This window comes from Pan paniscus, chromosome 13 (genome assembly GCF_029289425.2).
Source record: "Pan paniscus chromosome 13, NHGRI_mPanPan1-v2.0_pri, whole genome shotgun sequence".
Taxonomy (NCBI): domain Eukaryota; kingdom Metazoa; phylum Chordata; class Mammalia; order Primates; family Hominidae; genus Pan; species Pan paniscus.
Genome location: NC_073262.2, coordinates 74,615,238 through 74,632,213, shown reverse-complemented (window position 1 = coordinate 74,632,213; position 16,976 = coordinate 74,615,238). Strand labels below are relative to the sequence as shown.

At 41.5% G+C, this 16,976-nt stretch overlaps 2 protein-coding genes across 4 annotated transcripts in view; one reads left to right on the top strand and one right to left on the bottom strand.

Annotated features, from left to right (window-relative positions):
- The window catches only part of SLC25A12 (solute carrier family 25 member 12), a 223,384-nt gene that overhangs the window by 51,991 nt on the left and 154,417 nt on the right, over positions 1-16,976 (top strand). The gene's annotated exons all lie outside the window — the stretch shown is intronic.
- HAT1 (histone acetyltransferase 1) overlaps positions 1-16,976 on the bottom strand; it is a 69,831-nt gene that overhangs the window by 35,852 nt on the left and 17,003 nt on the right. For all 3 annotated transcript variants that reach the window (XM_003824266.5, XM_034954506.3, XM_014344003.6), the window contains exons 3-4: positions 9,492-9,567; positions 3,249-3,369 (exon numbers count right to left, since the gene is read on the bottom strand). In XM_003824266.5, coding sequence (XP_003824314.2) covers positions 3,249-3,369; positions 9,492-9,567 — 197 coding nt within the window. The remainder of the gene's footprint in view (positions 1-3,248; positions 3,370-9,491; positions 9,568-16,976) is intronic.

Genomic DNA, 16,976 nt, shown 5'->3' with positions numbered 1-16,976 from the left:
TCCTCCTGCCTCATTCTCCTCAGTAGCAGAGGCACTTTTTTTTTTTTTTTTTTTTTTGAGACAGAGTCTCGCTCTGTTGCCCAGGCTGGAGTGCAGTGGCATGATCATACTTACCTTACTGTAGCCTCAACCTCCTGGCCTCAAATGATCCTCCTGCCTCATTCTCCTCAGTAGCAGAGGCACTTTTTTTTTTTTTTTTTTTTTTGAGACAGAGTCTCGCTCTGTTGCCCAGGCTGGAGTGCAGTGGCGTGATAACGGCTCACCGCAACCTCCGCCTACCGGGTTCAGGTGATTCTCCTGCCTCAGCCTCCCGAGTAGCTGGGATTACAGGCATGTGCCACCATGCCCGGCTAATTTTTGTATTTTTAGTAGAGACGGGGTTTCACTATGTTGGCCAGGCTGGTCTCAAACTCCTGACCTCGTGATCCACCCACCTTGGCCTCCCAAAGTGCTGGGATTATAGGCATGAGCCAACGCATCCAGCTCATGTTTGTGTTTCTACCAAAACTAAGTGTGTGTGTGTGTGTGTGTGTGTGTGTGTATATATATATTCTCTAAGATGATACAGGTGTTCTCTCCTACACTCCTAGCTTCATTCTGAGCCCTAACCAACAGTCCATTATTTCCTTTATTTATTTATTTATTTTTGAGATGGAGTTTTGCTCTTGTTGCCCCGGCTGGAGTGCAATGAATGGCGCGATCTTGGCTCACTGCAACCTCTGCCTCCCAGGTTCAAGTGATTCTCCTGCCTCATCCCCCCAAGTTGCTGGGATTACATGTGCCTGCCACCACGCCCGGCTAATTTTTGTATTTTTAGTAGAGATGGGTTTCACCATGTTGGCCAGGCTAGTCTCAAACTCCTGACCTCAGGTGATCCTCCCGCCTTGGCCTTCTAAATTGCTGGGATTACAGGCATGAGCCACTGCGCCCAGCCCATATTTCCTTTAACATCCATATTTCTACCAACAGTCCATTCAAGGTAATCTATGCTTTTTCTATCATGCACCTTCAAAACTCTTCCAGCCTCTACCTATTTCCAAAGACACTTCTACATTTTTAGTTATTGGTTATAGCAGCATCCCACTTCCTGGTATGAAAACCTGTATTCGTTTCCTGTGGCTGCTATAATAAATTACCACAAACTTGGTGGCTTAAAACAATATTTATTCTCTTACGGTCTGGAGGTGTTCTGAAATCAGTATCACTGGGCTGTAACCAAGGTAATACACTCCCTCTGGAAGCTCTAGGAGGGAATCTGTTCCTTTCTTCTTCCAGCTTCTAGTGAGTAAGCATTCTTTGGCTTGTGGCCATATCACATCTGCCTCTGTGGTCACACTGCCTTCTCCTTTTCTGTCATCAAGTTTCCTTCTGTCTCCCTCTCATTAGGATACATGTCATTACATTTAGGTCCACCCAAATATTCCAGGATAATATCAAGATATTTAATTATATCAGCAAAGTGCTTTTTGCAATATGAGGCACCATTCACAGGTTCCAGATATTAGGACATGGATATCTTTTGGGGGGAACCATTATTCAGTCTACCACAGATGCATACTCATCTCTCTCTCTTTTTTTGAGATGGAGTCTTGCTTTGTCACCCAGGCTGGAGTGCAATGGCGCAATCTTGGCTCACTGCAACCTCCACCTCCTGGGTTCAAGCAATTCTCCTGCCTTAGCCTCCCGAGTAGCTGGGATTACAGGCATGCACCACTGCGCCCAGCTAATTTTTGTATTTTTAGTAGAGACGGGGTTTCGCCATGTTGGCCAGGCTGGTCTCGAACTCCTGACCTCAGGTGATCCGCCCACCTCAGCCTCCCAAAGTGATAGGATTACAGGCATGAGCCACCGTGCCCGGCCTCATCTCTCTCTTTACCTTTATCCCCTTTTGATACACTCACTTTAAATAGTTTTATAATGTGATCGGCTTGATCATCCATGTATTCCATCCATAAAGGAATATATTAGCAAAATTTGTGGGATTAGAAATGCAGCAAGAGAAACTTCAATAGATTCTACACTAGGTAAAAGTGGAAAATTTAGCTATTTCCCTCCATCTTCTTTGACTTATAGGAAATAACCACAATAAAAAACAAAAGTTGGCAAAAAAATAAAACTGATCACAAAGGCAAAAGATTTTTATGAAGAAGGTCCATGCAGGAAACAGAACAGGATCATGATCACAGGATTAACTGTAATGACAGGGAGGCAAATGCCTCCATAACTAAAGACTGAGTATATGATTTTATTTAATTAATTAATTTTTTTTTGAGACACAGTTTCACTCTGTCACCCAGGCTGCAGTGCAGTGGCACGATCTCAACTCACTGCAACCTCTGCCTCCCGGGTTCAAGCAATTCTCATGCCTCAGCCTCCCAAGTAGCTGGGATTACAGGTGCGTACCACCACGCCCAGCTAATTTTTGTATTTTTAGTAGAGACGGGGTTTCACCATGTTGGCCAGACTGGTCTTGAACTCCTGACCTCAGGTGATCTGCCCACCTTGGCCTCCCAAAGTGCTGGGATTATAGGCGTTAGCCACCACACCCAGCCTGAGAATGTGATTTTAAAACTACCATATAACAGATTCTCTCTTCCCTCAAACCTTAATTTTTTTTTTTTTTTTTTTTTTTTTAGAGACAGGGTCTTGTTCTGTTGCCTGGGCTGGAGTGCAGTGGTGCCATCATGGCTCACTGGCAGCCTCAAGCTCCTGGGCTCAGGTAATCCTCCCACCTCAGCCTCCCAAGTAGCTGAGGGTCTCACTATGTTGTCCAGGCTGGTTTCCAACTCCTGGGCTTGAGATCCTCCCACTTCAGCCTCCAAAAGCACTGTGATTATAGGCACAAGCCACTGCACCCAGCCCAAACCTTTAATTTTTAGAACCTATTTGTTTATTGTTTGTTTGTTTTGTTTTTGAGACAGGGTCTAGCTCTGTCATCCAGGCTGTAGTACAGTGGCATGATCTCAGCTGACTGTAGCCTCTGCCTCCTGGGCTCAAGCCATCCTCCGACCTCAGCCTCCTGAGTAGCTGGACATGCCACCACGCCCCACTAATTTTTGTGGTTTTTTTGAGAAATGGGCTCTCACTATGTTGGCCAGGCTGGTCTCGAACTCCTGAGATCAAAAGATCTGCCCCCCTTGGTCCCCCAAACTGCTGGGGTTACAGGTGTGAGCCACCGCACCTGGCCTAAAACCTATTTTAAAATAAATTAAATTGGAAAACAGTTTAAAAAGTATTTCTGTTCTTACCTCTACACAGTCAAAGTTCTCATCAACTTTAGATGCATATTCAACACGGAACATTGTTGACAGGCTACCAGCAATATAGTATAACAGGATCTTTAGACCCTTGTAACCAAAAGCAGTTTCACTGAAATGGAAAAAATAGCAATAATGGAATGAATTTTTGCAGTCATTAAAAAGTATTAACCCTACATATAAACAAGTTTAACTTCATGGGTAGTTTCAAGATTTTAAACTATACTTAAAAAAAAAATCTACAATAAAATGTGCTTCAGTTTTCATCTATAAAATAGAATAACTCAGGAATGTTGCCTAAGTCAGGAATGTTGTTTGGGTTAAATAAGTTAATACTTGTAAACTACTTATAAAACTGGCACATTGTATAAGTACTCACTAAATGTCAGACATTTAATACTATTGCTACTGTTGCTGCTGCTGCTACCATTACCAGTATTAGAAGGCATTTCAAATGAGAGAAATAGTGTTAAATTAGGACCTGGCTAGGCAAGCAGCTACCAAGCCTTGGACCAGTCCCTCCAACTTACTGCTTACTGAATCACCAAAATCCAGAGCTGCAGCGATAGCACCTGCCTTACTACATGTAAACTGCTCTATGAACTCAAAAGGCAGATATGGAACTGCTGCTAATTCTTCCACCCCTGCTCCCTGCTATCACATTTATGCCTTAATATTCCTTTTTCCAGCTTAAAAGAGTCTTCTAAAAAGTGAACTCTAAATTATCCAAAATAGGTAAATCTATAGAGACAGAAAGTAAATTAGTGACTGCCTAAGACTAGGGGTCAGGGTAAAGGAAAGTGACAATGCATTTTAGGGTTTTTGATGGAAGTAATGACAATGTTCCAAAATTGACTGTGTTTGCACAACTCTGAATACATTAAAAACCACTGAATTGTACACTTTAAATAAATGAATTGCACAGTATATATCTCAATAAAGCTGTATTCTGATTTTTTTAGAAAGTGAATTGTGAAAGAAAAGTGTTTGAAAGAAGCAGTGTCATTTCCAAATTTCTGTCTAGGCTACGAAAATATGGAGCACTGTCCATTCCAGCAACTCTGAAAGTTTTGTGAAGAAGAAAGGAGTGGCAATGATACTAGGATCAAGACCAATTATCATGCTTGGGTCATACAGTTCAGGGATATCACTATTATGTTACTGTCCCCTACCCACCTTAGAAGAGTGGTATACAAGCATCCCACTTTCAGTGATATTATGCAAAACAGTGTGCAAAATGCCATTAAGAAGCACTAACTGGTCTGGGCACGGTGGCTCCAACCAGTAATCCCAGCACTTTGGGAGGCTGAGGCGGGGGGGATCACTGGAGGTCAGGAGTTCAAGACCTGCCTGCCAACATAGTGAAACCACGTTTCTACTAAAACTACAAAAAAAAAAAAAAAAATAGGCGGGTGTGGTGGTGGGTGCCTGTAATCCCAGCTACTCAAGAGGCTGAGGCAGGAGAATAGATTGAACCCAGGAGGTGGAGACTGCAGTGAGCTGAGATTGCGCCACTGCACTTCAGCCTGGGCAACAGAGCAAGACTCCGTCTCAAAAAATTAAAAAGAAGCACTATCTGTAAAACTAGATCTTATCTACTAAGATATTACACAGATTTTTTATAGTAGTAAAAAGTAGAGAATAAAACAATGTCTCTTTAGAGATAGAACTCCAAAGAGAAAATATTCTTATTTTTATAATAAAGTAAAACCTATCTAAAATATGAAAGGCTGAAATTTTGGCATTAATCTATGTATAATAAGATACAATTATTAATATGTGGAAGCACATAAAATGCCTAATCTGATACATCAATAATGAAAAATTCACAGGAAATTCGTTGCAGGAAGAGACATTTGTTGACTTAAAAACACAATAAGGGCCTGGTGCAGTGGCTCACGCCTGTAATCCCAGCACTTCGGGATGCCGAGGTGGGTGGATCATCTGAGGTTAGGAGTTCGACACCAGCCTGGCCAACACGGCAAAACCCCCATCTCTACTAAAAATAACAAAAATTAGCTGGGCATGGTGGCAGGCGCCTGTAACCCCAGCGACTCGGGAGGCTGAGGCAGGAGCATCACTTGAACCCAGGAGGCGCAGCTTGCAGTGAGCCGAGATCGCACCATTCATTGCACTCCAGCCTGGGCAACGAGAGCGAAACTACGTCTCAAAACAAAACAAAACAAAACACACATTAAGGCCGGGCACAGTGGCTAACGCCTGTAATGCCAGCACTTTGGGAGGCTGAGGCAGGTGGATCACCCGAGGTCAGGAGTTCAAGACCAGCCTGGCCAACAGGGTGAAACCCCGTCTCTACTAAAAATACAAAAATTAGCTGGGTGGGATAGCAAGTGTCTATAGTCCCACCTACTCGAGAAGCTGAGGCAGGAGAATCGCTTGAACCTGAGAGGCGGAGGCTGCAGTGAGCCAAGATTGTACCACTGCATTCCAGCCTGGGGAACAGAGTGAGACTCCATCTCAAAAAACAAGCAAACAACAAAAAAAGCCACACATTAAATATTGCTGGGTGCAGTGGCTCACGCCTGTAATTCTAGGACTTTGGGAGGCTGAGGCAGGCAGACTGTCTAAGCTCCAGAGTTCGGGACCAGCCTGGCCAACATGCCAAAACCCCACCTCTACTAAAATTACAAAAAAAAAAAAAAAAAAAAAAATTAGCTGGGTGTGGTGGCACACACCTGTAGTCCCAGCTACTCGGGAGGCTGAGGCATGAGAATCGCTTGTACTGGGAGGCGGCAGAGGATGCAATGAGCCAAGAAGATCACGCCACTGCATTCCAGCCTGGGCAACAGAGCAAGACTCCGTCTCAAAAAACAAACAAACAAAAAAACCCAAAACCCCCACACATTAAAGAAATATGTCAATGATGTTAAAATAATGCATGGGGGGAAAAGACATGAAGGGAAATATTTAAATGTCCACTATGTCTAAATATCCTTTCCTACTACGACAAACCAGGGGTTTCATGGGAGACTGACTGACTCCAGAACTAACAGGGAAAGTACCAGATGAATCTGGAAACATCTTATTGTGTGAGAAAGTAAAGTATCACCAAAATTATAAGGACATATCAGAAAGACTCAAAAGTGTCTGAAAGGGTGGCCACTTGCCAAATCTGGGATAATTTGAGCATCAAAATTAGTAGCAGTAACAGATTGTACATAACCCACTGAATTGTAAAAGACTCCTTAGCCAGGTGCGGTGGTTCACGCCTGTAATCCCAGCACTTGGAGGATCACTTGAGCCCAGGAGTTCAAGACCAGCCTGGTCAACATAGGAAGACCCCCATCTCTTAAAAAAAATTTTTTTTTTTTTTTTGAGACAGAGTCTCACTCTGTTGCCCAGGCTGGAGTGCAGTGGCACAATCTCAGCTCACTGCAACCTCTGCCTCCCAGGTTCAGGCAATTCTCCTGCCTCAGCTTCCCAAGTAGCTGGGACTACAGGCGCACGCCACCAAGCCTGGCTAATTTTGTATTTTAGTAGAGACGTGGTTTCACCATGTTGCCCAGGCTGGTCGCAAACTCCTGGCTCAGGCAAACCTCTCGCCTCGGCCTCCCAAAGTTTTGGGATTACAGGTCTAAACCACTGCACCCGGCCAAAAAATTTTTTAAAATTAGCTGGGTACGGTGGTACACGCCTATAGTCCCAGCTCCTCAGGAGGCTGAGGTGGGAAGATCTGCTTGAGCCTGGGAATTCAAGGCTGCAGTGAGCTGTGATCGCACCACTGCACTTCAGCCTGGGTGACAGAGCAAGACCCTGTCTCAAAAAACAAAAACAAAAAAAAGCATCCCTGAGTTTGATATAAATAAAGAAATAAATAAGAAGAAGAAGAAGAGCTCTTTCTTATAGTAGCATGCCCAACTAATAAATGAAAAAGGTACGAAAGAGTTACAAAATCACCATTTTACAATCATCATAGTAAAATACTGATTCAAGCAAGAATCATTAATGGATGCTTCTGGGTGAAAGCTTGAGGAAAACAGGATATTTTCGGTCTCACAGTATCTCCCTACAAACTACTTATAAATTACAAAGGAAAAAACACTAACTTTATAGTGGAAAAACCTAGCAGCCACCTCTAAACCAAGTGACCCAAGTTAACTTAACCAACAAGGGACAAACTGACATCACGGACTTCCTGATGTGATACACTGAGGACACAATACCATTTCTGTAATGGCACAGCAAAAATATGCATTATCTGAGTTTAATCACAAATAAACCAATCAAATTAATCCAATATAACAGTTCTACAAAATTAGCCTATACCCTACAAAAATGTCTGTTAGGAAAAAACAAATGCTGAGGATCTGTTTCAGATTAAAGAAGAATGAAGAGATATGACAACGAAATACAATATGATTCTGTATTGGATCCAGGATTGGAGAAAATTGCTATAAAGGAATTACTAGAAATCAACTGACAAAATCTGAAACATGAGCTGTATATGAGAAGATAGTACTGTATCAGGCCAGGCATGGTAGCTCACGCCTGCAATCCCAGCACTTCGGGAGGCCAAGGTGGGTGATCACTTGAGGTCAGGAGATTGAGACCAACCTGACCAAGATGGTGAAACCCCGTCTCTACTAAAAATACAAAAATTAGCTGGGTGTGGTGGCGGGCACCTGTAATCTCAGCTAGTTGGGAGGCTGAGGCAGAAGAATCATCTGAACCCAGGAAGTGGAGGTTGCAGTGAGTTGAGACAGCACCACTGCATTCCAGCCTGGGCAACAACGCGAGACTCTGTATCAATGTTAAATTTCCTGAATTTTTACAACTCTTCCATGGTTATTAATCTTATTTTTAGGAAATACATAGTGAAGAGAAATGAGGTGTAAAGGATCAGGATAGATCTGCAACCTACTCTCAAATGGTTCAACAACAACAAGGAGAGAGAATGATTAAAGCAAATGTAGCTAAATGGCAACTGGTGAATCCAAGTAAAAAAATATACAGAGATCACTGTACTATTCTTGCAACTTTCTGCAAATGTGCAATGTTTTCAAAATCAAAAGTTTTTTTAAAAAAAGTAACTATTTCAATGATGTAATCAAAGTATAGGAAATTAAAGAACAGTGCTAAATATACTGGGACATATCTTTATTTTGTTTTTGTTTTTTTGAGACAGTCTCGCTCTGTCGCACAGGCTGGAGTGCAGTGGCATGATCTCGGCTCACTGCAACCTCTGCCTCCCAGGTTGAAGTGATTCTCCTGCCTCAGCCTCCCGAGTAGCCAGGACTACAGGTGTGTGCCACTACACCTGGCTAATTTTAGTATTTTTAATAGAGACGGGGTTTCACCATATTAGCCAGGCCGGTCTGGAACTCCTGACCTCAGGCAATCTGCCTGCCTCAGCCTCCCAAAGTGTTGGGATTACAGGCATGAGCCACTGCGCCTGGCCTGGGACATATATTTAAAGTTCCTTCTAAAAAATAAACTTCAGGGCAGGTACAGTGGTTCATGCCTGTAGTCCCAGCTCTTTGGGAGGCGCAGGTGGGAGGATCACTTGAGGCCAGGAGTTCAAGACCAGCCTGGGCAACATAGGGAGACCCAATCTCTACAAAAAATTTAAAAAAAAAGCCAGGCATGATGGTGTGTGCCTGTAGTCCCAGCTACTCAGAGGCTCAGGTGGGAGGACTGCTTATGCCCAGGAGGTTCAGGCTGCAGTGAGCTTTGATCACACTACTGCACTCCAGCCTGGGTGACACAGCAAGACCCTATCTCAAAAATAAATAAATAAATAATAAATAAACAAACTTCTCTCAACTGCTTATTTAATCATAGAATAACAACTTAAGCTTTCTATTACAGCTTTAGGGGAATACATGCTACTAGAAGTAATTTAGCAAAATGGTAGCAGAAAAAAGTAGTAGTTATGATTATGGGCTCTGGAGTCAGATTGCCTAAAATCTACACTCCAGCCATTTGTATGTTCATGAACAATTATCCAATTCTATCAATGCACAAAGCAGCAAATAATAATACCATCATTAATACTGTTGTGACAATTAAATAATGCATTTACAGCACTAAATGGTAGGTATTAAAATGACTGGTGTCTCAATGTAAAAAAACACCATTATAACATATATTTTAAGATAAACCACATTAAAAATAAGAACAAAGAAAATAAAATTTGATTTCTAAATCTAAAAGAAAAAGAATGAAAATTTTTTTTCCATACTAATTTGACAAACATTTTACTAAGTTACTTACTCATCCCCAAAGAGTTGATGGGTATACTCAGGAAAGAAAGTTCTAATGTCATTTTCAAGATCTTCAGGAAAACGAACTGTTTCAAGGGACAAAAAAATAGAGATATTAAAGATAACTAAAGATATTGAAGGTGACAGGTAGTCCTATTTCATGAGTTTCAGTATAACTAGGACACAGCCAACATTTTTCTTACTGAAAGTGTCATTTCACCATTATATGATTTATTTACACTGTAATCTCAAGAGACTAGTGAACAAAGAAAATTAAAATATTACTTTGAGTGCTTCAGCGTCAAAACCCTACTTATTCTAAGAATCAGAAGGCTAAGTATGACAGACACACCTCATTTAGTTTTTATTTTTCCATGTTTATGCACAATGCAATGAGTAAAGGAAAAACAAAAAGACACTTTGAGGTAAGAAGTTACAGCAAATGAAAACAGAATGCTGTAAGAAACATTCTGATAATAACAATAACCTGAGTTTGATGAAGTCATTCTTTTTGACTGCTAGATGACATTTATGTTGTTCTCATGTTTGTTTTTTGCTATTAAAAATAACACTGCAATGACATCCTTATATACATCCTGCTGTACTTTTATAAGTATACACAGGGGAAATTCCTGGCAGCAGAAAACTAGGGGGAGAGTACTGAAATATTTGTATAAATATTTCTAAAGTGGCCAGGTGCAGTGGCTCATGCCTGTAATCCCAGCACTTCGGGAGGCCAAGGCAGGGGGATCATCTGAGGTCAGGAGTTCGCGCCCAGCCTGGCTGACATGGTGAAACCATCTCTACTAAAAATTCAAAAATTAGTCTGGGCACAGTGGCTCATGCCTGTAATCCCAACACTTTGGGAGGCTGAGGTGGGCAGATTACCTGAGGTCAGGAGTTCAAGACCAGCCTGGCCAACATGGTGAAACCCCATCTCTACTAAAAATACAAAAATTAGCTGGGCATGGTGGCACACAACCTGTAATCCCAGCTACTTGAGAGGCTGAGGCAGGAGAACTGCTTGAGCCCAGGAGGCGGAGGTTGCAGTGAGCCGAGATCGTGCCACTGCACTGCAGCCTGGCAAAGAGAGCGAGACTCTCTCTCAAATAAATAAATAAATAAATAAATAATTGGCTAGCCATGGTGGCGCATGCCTGTAGTCCCAGCTACTTAGAGGGCTGAGGCAGGAGAATCGCTTAAATCCAGGAGGTAGAGGTTGCAGTGAGCCAAGATCATGCCACTGCACTCCAGCCTGGGCAACAAAGACTGTCTCAAAAAAAAAAAAAAAAAATTATAGATAGCTAGCTAGCTAGCTAAAGTGCCCTATAAAAATACTGTAACAGTTTATACACCCACAAGCAGTTTATATACCCATAGCTTGTAAACTCCTTTGCTCCCTACATCCTTGAGAACACTCTGCTGTACTCAAGGATACTCTGTACCCTCGACTTCAATTTCTATCAATCTAAGATGGAATGGGTATCCTTTTATTATTTTTATTTGTATTTGTTGTGAGTACTGAAATACTAGATAGTTCCCAGATAAAATTTATCTTGGGAAGAAAATTTTATTCATTAAAAAATTCTTAAGCAATTGAAGAATGAAAAGAAAAATTGGAGGGCTGGGCGCGGTGGCTCACACCTGTAATCCCAGCACTTTGGGAGGCTGAGGCAGGCAGATCACTTGAAGTCAGGAGTTCAAGACCAGCCTAACCAATATGGTGAAATGCCGTCTCTACTAAAATACAAAAATTAGCCAGGCATGGTGGTAGGTCCCTATAATCCCAACTACTCTGGAGGCTGAGGCATGAGAATCGCTTGAACCTGGGAGGAGGAGGTTGCATTGAGCTGAGTTTGTGCCACTGCACTCCAGCCTGAGTGACCGAGCGAGACTCCGTCTCAGGGGGAAAAAAGAAGATAAACTGTAGATGAAAAATTTCTAACACTGTCCTCACAGACCAGGTCATTCCCTGCATGCCAAAGTATCACCAGCAGATTACTAATTTACAGAAGAAAAGGTATATTTTCACTGTAGAGATCTGGTAGTCACCTCCTTTCCAAATGATCTAACTTAGCATCATTCATTGTAGGACAGAACAACATTATGTGCCTCCTGATTCAATGCAATATGAAGTACAGTCATCCCTCAGTATACTCAAGAGACTGGCTCTAGGACCCCTGACTGTACCAAAATCCATGATACTCAAGTCCTGTAGTTCTGTCTGGTGTCCCAAACACTGTACTTTCTATCTGCATTTGGTAGCGAAAAAAGTCCATGTGTAAGTGGACCCACACAGTGTAAGTCGTGTTGTTCAAGGACCAACTGTATGCTGCATCACCCATGAAGTTTTCTCACCAAAAATTTTTATCTTAAATCTAATCAAGCTTTTTACCTTCCAATTCACAGGAAATATAGAGGATAGAGGAGGAAGTTAAACTAATATCAAAAGGAAATACACAAATCCAGAATGTACATTTATCTGTGCAATGACTTTACTCTCCCAAATAAATCAATGTCATGTAGGGGAAAAGTTGCATGTGGACGGAAAGGGACTGCTCTGTATTAAAAGAGATTATTTAAGAAACATTACAACCAAATGCAGTACACAATCCCTTACTGGATCCTTGTTTAAGTATTTTTTTTTTTTTTTTTGAGACAGGGTTTCATTGTCACCCAGGCTGGAATACAGTGGCACAATCACAGCTCACAGCAACCTTGAAATCCTGGGCTCAAAAGATCTTCCCGCCTCAGCCTTTAAAGTAGCTGAGACTACAAGCGCAAATCACCATGAACAACTAATTTTTTAAATTTTTTGTACAGATGGGGGTCTTACTTTGTTGCCCAGGCTCGTATCCAATTTCTGGGCTCAAGCCATCCTCCACTTCAGCCTCCCAAAGTGCTGGAATTACAGGCATGAGCCACCATGCCTGGACTAATTTTTTTTAAAGCTATTAAAGTGTTTTGATGGCAACTAGGGAAACCAGAAATTACACAGTACTGAAAAAATTACCATTAATTTTCTTAAGTGTGCTAACACTATTATGGATATATACATATATATATATATATATATATGAATGTCCATATATTAGGAGATATACTATAGGGAAGTGTCATGATGTTTAGATACCTACTGTCAAATAATTCAGCAAAAATACACACATACTAAAGCAAATATGGCAAAATGTTAACTGTTGAATCTAGGTGTTAAATATACATGAGTATTGTTTTATTCTCTCAATTGTTCTGTGTTTAAAATTTTTCATAACAAAAATTTAAAGAAAAAAAAGAGGCTTAGGCAAATGCAGCCAAATGTTAAGATTTGACAAAGCAGAGTGATGGGATCAGAGATATTGCTTAGTTTCCTTTTTTTTTTTTTTTTTTTTTTGAGACAGAGTCTCTCTCTGTCGCCCAGGCTGGAGTGCAATTGCATGATCTCGGCTCACTGCAACCTCTGCCTCCCGGGTTCAAGTGATTCTCCTGCCTCAGCCTCCCAAGTAGCTGGGATTACAGGCACCCGCCACCCAAAAATTAGCGCCCAGCTAATTTTTGTATTTTTAGTAGAGATGGGCTTTCACCATGTTGGCCAGGCTGGTTTCAAACTCCTGACCTCAGGTGATCCGCCCGCCTCAGCCTCCCAAAGTGTTGGGATTATAGGCAAAGCCACCGTGCCCAGCCAGCACTGTATTTTTTGTATGCCTGCAATAGTTAAAAGAAAAAAAAAAAAAGTCAAATATGTCCAGACTCACTAACCTAAAAATTCACAACTACTACATCTCTAATGTTTGAAAATGTTTGGAAAATCAAGAAATTGTGAAAAATTAATTTTCGAACTAATATGTACATTATATGACATTTTGGTAGTGATGGGTAAAAAGACATAGAGAAAAGAACAAGTAATGAGTAAGAAAAGTTGTCTTAAGCCTAGTTATGATAATAATTTCTAAAATTCAGATTGGCCTTCTGATGCCCCTGTCATCCAAATTAGTGAGGTTTTAATATTTTCCCATAAAATTTGGTCCACAGAAAATAGGAACTAAAAGTTGGTATTTAGCGGATCTAAGGTTCAACTAGTGTGACATATATATGTCACATATATATGTTACTTGAGAACATGTACAAAATGTGAACTTTCTCCAGGATATCAGAAACATTAAATATTTTCAAGTCTTTATAAGGCAGGTATGGCAGTACAGCAAACAAGCAACCCAAATGTCACAGGTGAATGATTAAATAAATTACAGTAAATACATGAAATGGCTTACATAATTATTAAACATGTTATCATGACAAACATAGGAAAATGTTCACAATGCAGAGTTAAGTGAACAGAACATGATACGGTAACCTCGATTTTATAAAAGGGAAACAATAGAAATGAATACATAATAAAAAAATACTAGAAGAAAACACTCCAAATTATAATACAGAGGTAGGTATTTTGAGTGATGAATTATGGATAATTTTTATTTCATATACTTTTATCTACTTTCCAAATTTTCTGCAAAATATGTATTACCGCAATACTCAGAAAAAATATACAGTATAAAAAACTGAAACAATTCAAAATAAGCACTAAAAACCTATGTTGCAGCTGGGCACAGTGGCTCATGCCTGTAATCCCAGCACTTTGGGAGGCCAAGGCAGGTGGATCACCTGAGGTCAGGAGTTCGAGACCAGCCTGGCCAACATGGTGAAGCCCCGTCTCTATTAAAATTACAAAACTTAGCTGGGTGTGGTGGTGTGCACCTGTAATCCCAGCTACTCCAAAGGCTGAACTAGGAGAATTGCTTGAACCCAGGAGGCAGAGGTTGCAGTGAGCCGAGATCGAGCCACTGCACTCCAGCCTGGGTGACAGAGCAAGACTCCATCTCAAAAAACAAAAACAAAAAAAATCTATGTCACTCACACTTTTGTAGAAAAATGGAAGCTCAGGGCCTGGAATACTAAATGGCACCTTATTGCTCTATAGGAGGGGCCCCCAAACACCATGTATCGGTTTGTGGCCTGTTAGGAACCAGGCTGCACAGCAGGAGATGAGTAGTGGGTAAGCTAGAAAAGCTTCATCTGTATTTACAGTTGTCCCCCACTGCTTGCACTACTGCCTGAGTGCCGCCTCCTGTCAGATCAGTGGTGGCATTAGACTCTCATAGGAGCAAAAACCCTACTGAGAACTGCTCGTGCAAGGGATCTAGGTTGACCACTCCTTATGAGAATCTAATGCCTGATGATCTGAGGTGGAGCTGAGGCAGTGATACTAGCACTGGGGAGCGGATGCAAATACAGATTAACATTAGCAGAGAGGTTTGACTGCAAAGAGACCATAATAAATCAATTGCTTGCAGACTCATATCAAAACCCTATCAGCCCAGCCTGGCCAACAAAGAGAAACCCCGTCACTACTAAAAATACAAAACTTAGCCAGCTGTGGTGGCGCACACCTGTAATCACAGCTACTTCAGAGGCTGAGGCAGGAGAATCACTTGAACCCAGGAGGTGGAGGTTGCAGTGAGCCGAGATCCCGCCACTGCACTCCAGCCTGGACAACAGAGCAAGACTCTGTCTCAAAAAAAACAAAACAACAACAAAAAAAACACCAACCCTATCAGTGACTAGTGAGTGGCAAGTGACAACTAAGCTGCATCTGGTGGCAGGCTTTATAATGGCAAGTGAGTTCATGTAGTTCCACTGTACAGCTACATCTAGTGGCAGGCTTTAAGTCAGAATCCAACATTTATTTTAGTCCCCATGTTGCCAACCCATTATTTTATTTGCGACTTCCATCTGTGCCTCTTTCTCACACTGTACACTTGTCTCAGTCACAGTTTTGGTAAGTCTTTTTGCTAACCCTAGTCAAAATGAGTGAAAAACAAATATCACTGAAGAGCTTCTTTGAAAAAGGGGAAAGACCCAATGATGAGACAGCAGAAGACTCTAAGACTGCCCACAAAAAGAAAGCTGCATTTAAAATACCAAGAGTCCTACTTAAATTATGGGTTCGCTGCAACAGGTGATTCATATTCTCCAAGCCCTCTTTGTATAGTACATGGTGACCAGCTATCCAACAAAGCCACAAAACCTTCAAAACTGCTTAGTTACATCGAGACCAAGCACCCTGCATTAAAAGACAAGCCTTTGGAGTTTTCAAAAGAAAAAAACATGAACATGAAGAACAGAAGCAATTTATTGAAGGCCACCACTTCATCAAATGTGTCTGCACTGAGAGCTCCATTCTTAATGGCTAACCACATTGCTAAAACTAAGAAGCCCTTTACTACTGGTGAAGAGTTAATCCTGCCTGCTGCTAAGGACATTTGTCGTGAACTTTTAGGAGAGGCTCGAATTCAAAAGGTGGTGCATATTCCTCCTTAGGCTCATACCATAACTAGAAGAACTAATGAAAAAGCAGGAGATATTGAGGCACAATTGTTAGAGAGGGTTGAGTCACCATGGTGCACAATCCAGGTTGACGAGTCTACCAAGGTTGACAACAAGGCAACAACGCTTGTTTTTGTGCAATATATTTTTCAGGAGGATGTGCATGAGGATACGTTATGTGTACTTTTCTTGCCAACCAATACCACACTGCAGAACTATTCAAGTCTTTGAATGATTACATATCAGGGAAACTGAATTGGTCATTTTGTGTTGGTATATGCATGGACGAAGTGGCTGCCATGACTGGACAGCTTTCTGGTTTCATTATTCAGGTCAAAGAGGTCACCTTAGCCAGACGCAGTGGTTCATGCCTGTGATCCCAGCACTTTTGGAGGCTGAGGTGGGAGGATCGCTGAGTCCAGGAGTTTGAGACTAGCCTGAGCAATACAGTGATACCCTTTCTCTACAAATAATAAAAAATTAGCTGGGTGTGGTGGCATGTGCCTGTAGTCCCAGGCAGAACTGCTTGAGCTCAGGAAGTTGAGGCTACAATGAGCCATGACTGCGCCACAGCAGTCAGCTTGTGCAATAAAGTGAGACCCTGTCTTAAAAAAAAAAAAAAAAGAAAAGAAAAAGAAGTTGCTTCCAAATGTGAGTCTACGCACTATTTCATCCATTGAGTAATGCTGGCTAGCTAAAAAATGTCACCTGAACTTGACATTTTGCAGGACGTAATTAAAATTATCAACCACATTAAAGTATATGCCCTTACCTCACACCTGTTCACATTGCTCCGTGAGGAGATGGACACAGAGCACACATATCTTCTCTTATACACAGAAGTGAGATAGCTTTCTAAAAGTAGATCACTGGCTAAAGTTTTTGAGTTACAACAGCCGCTCCAGAGATTTCTTTTAGAAAAACAGTCACCACGGGCAGCACATTTCAGTGACACAGAATGGGTCACAAAACTTGCTTATTTTTGTGACATATTCAACCTGTTTAACAAACTTGATCTATCACTTCAAGGGAGAACAACAATTGTGTTCAAGTTGGCAGATAAAGTGGCTGCATTCAAAGCCAAAGCAGAAGTATTAGGGTGACGAGCGAACAC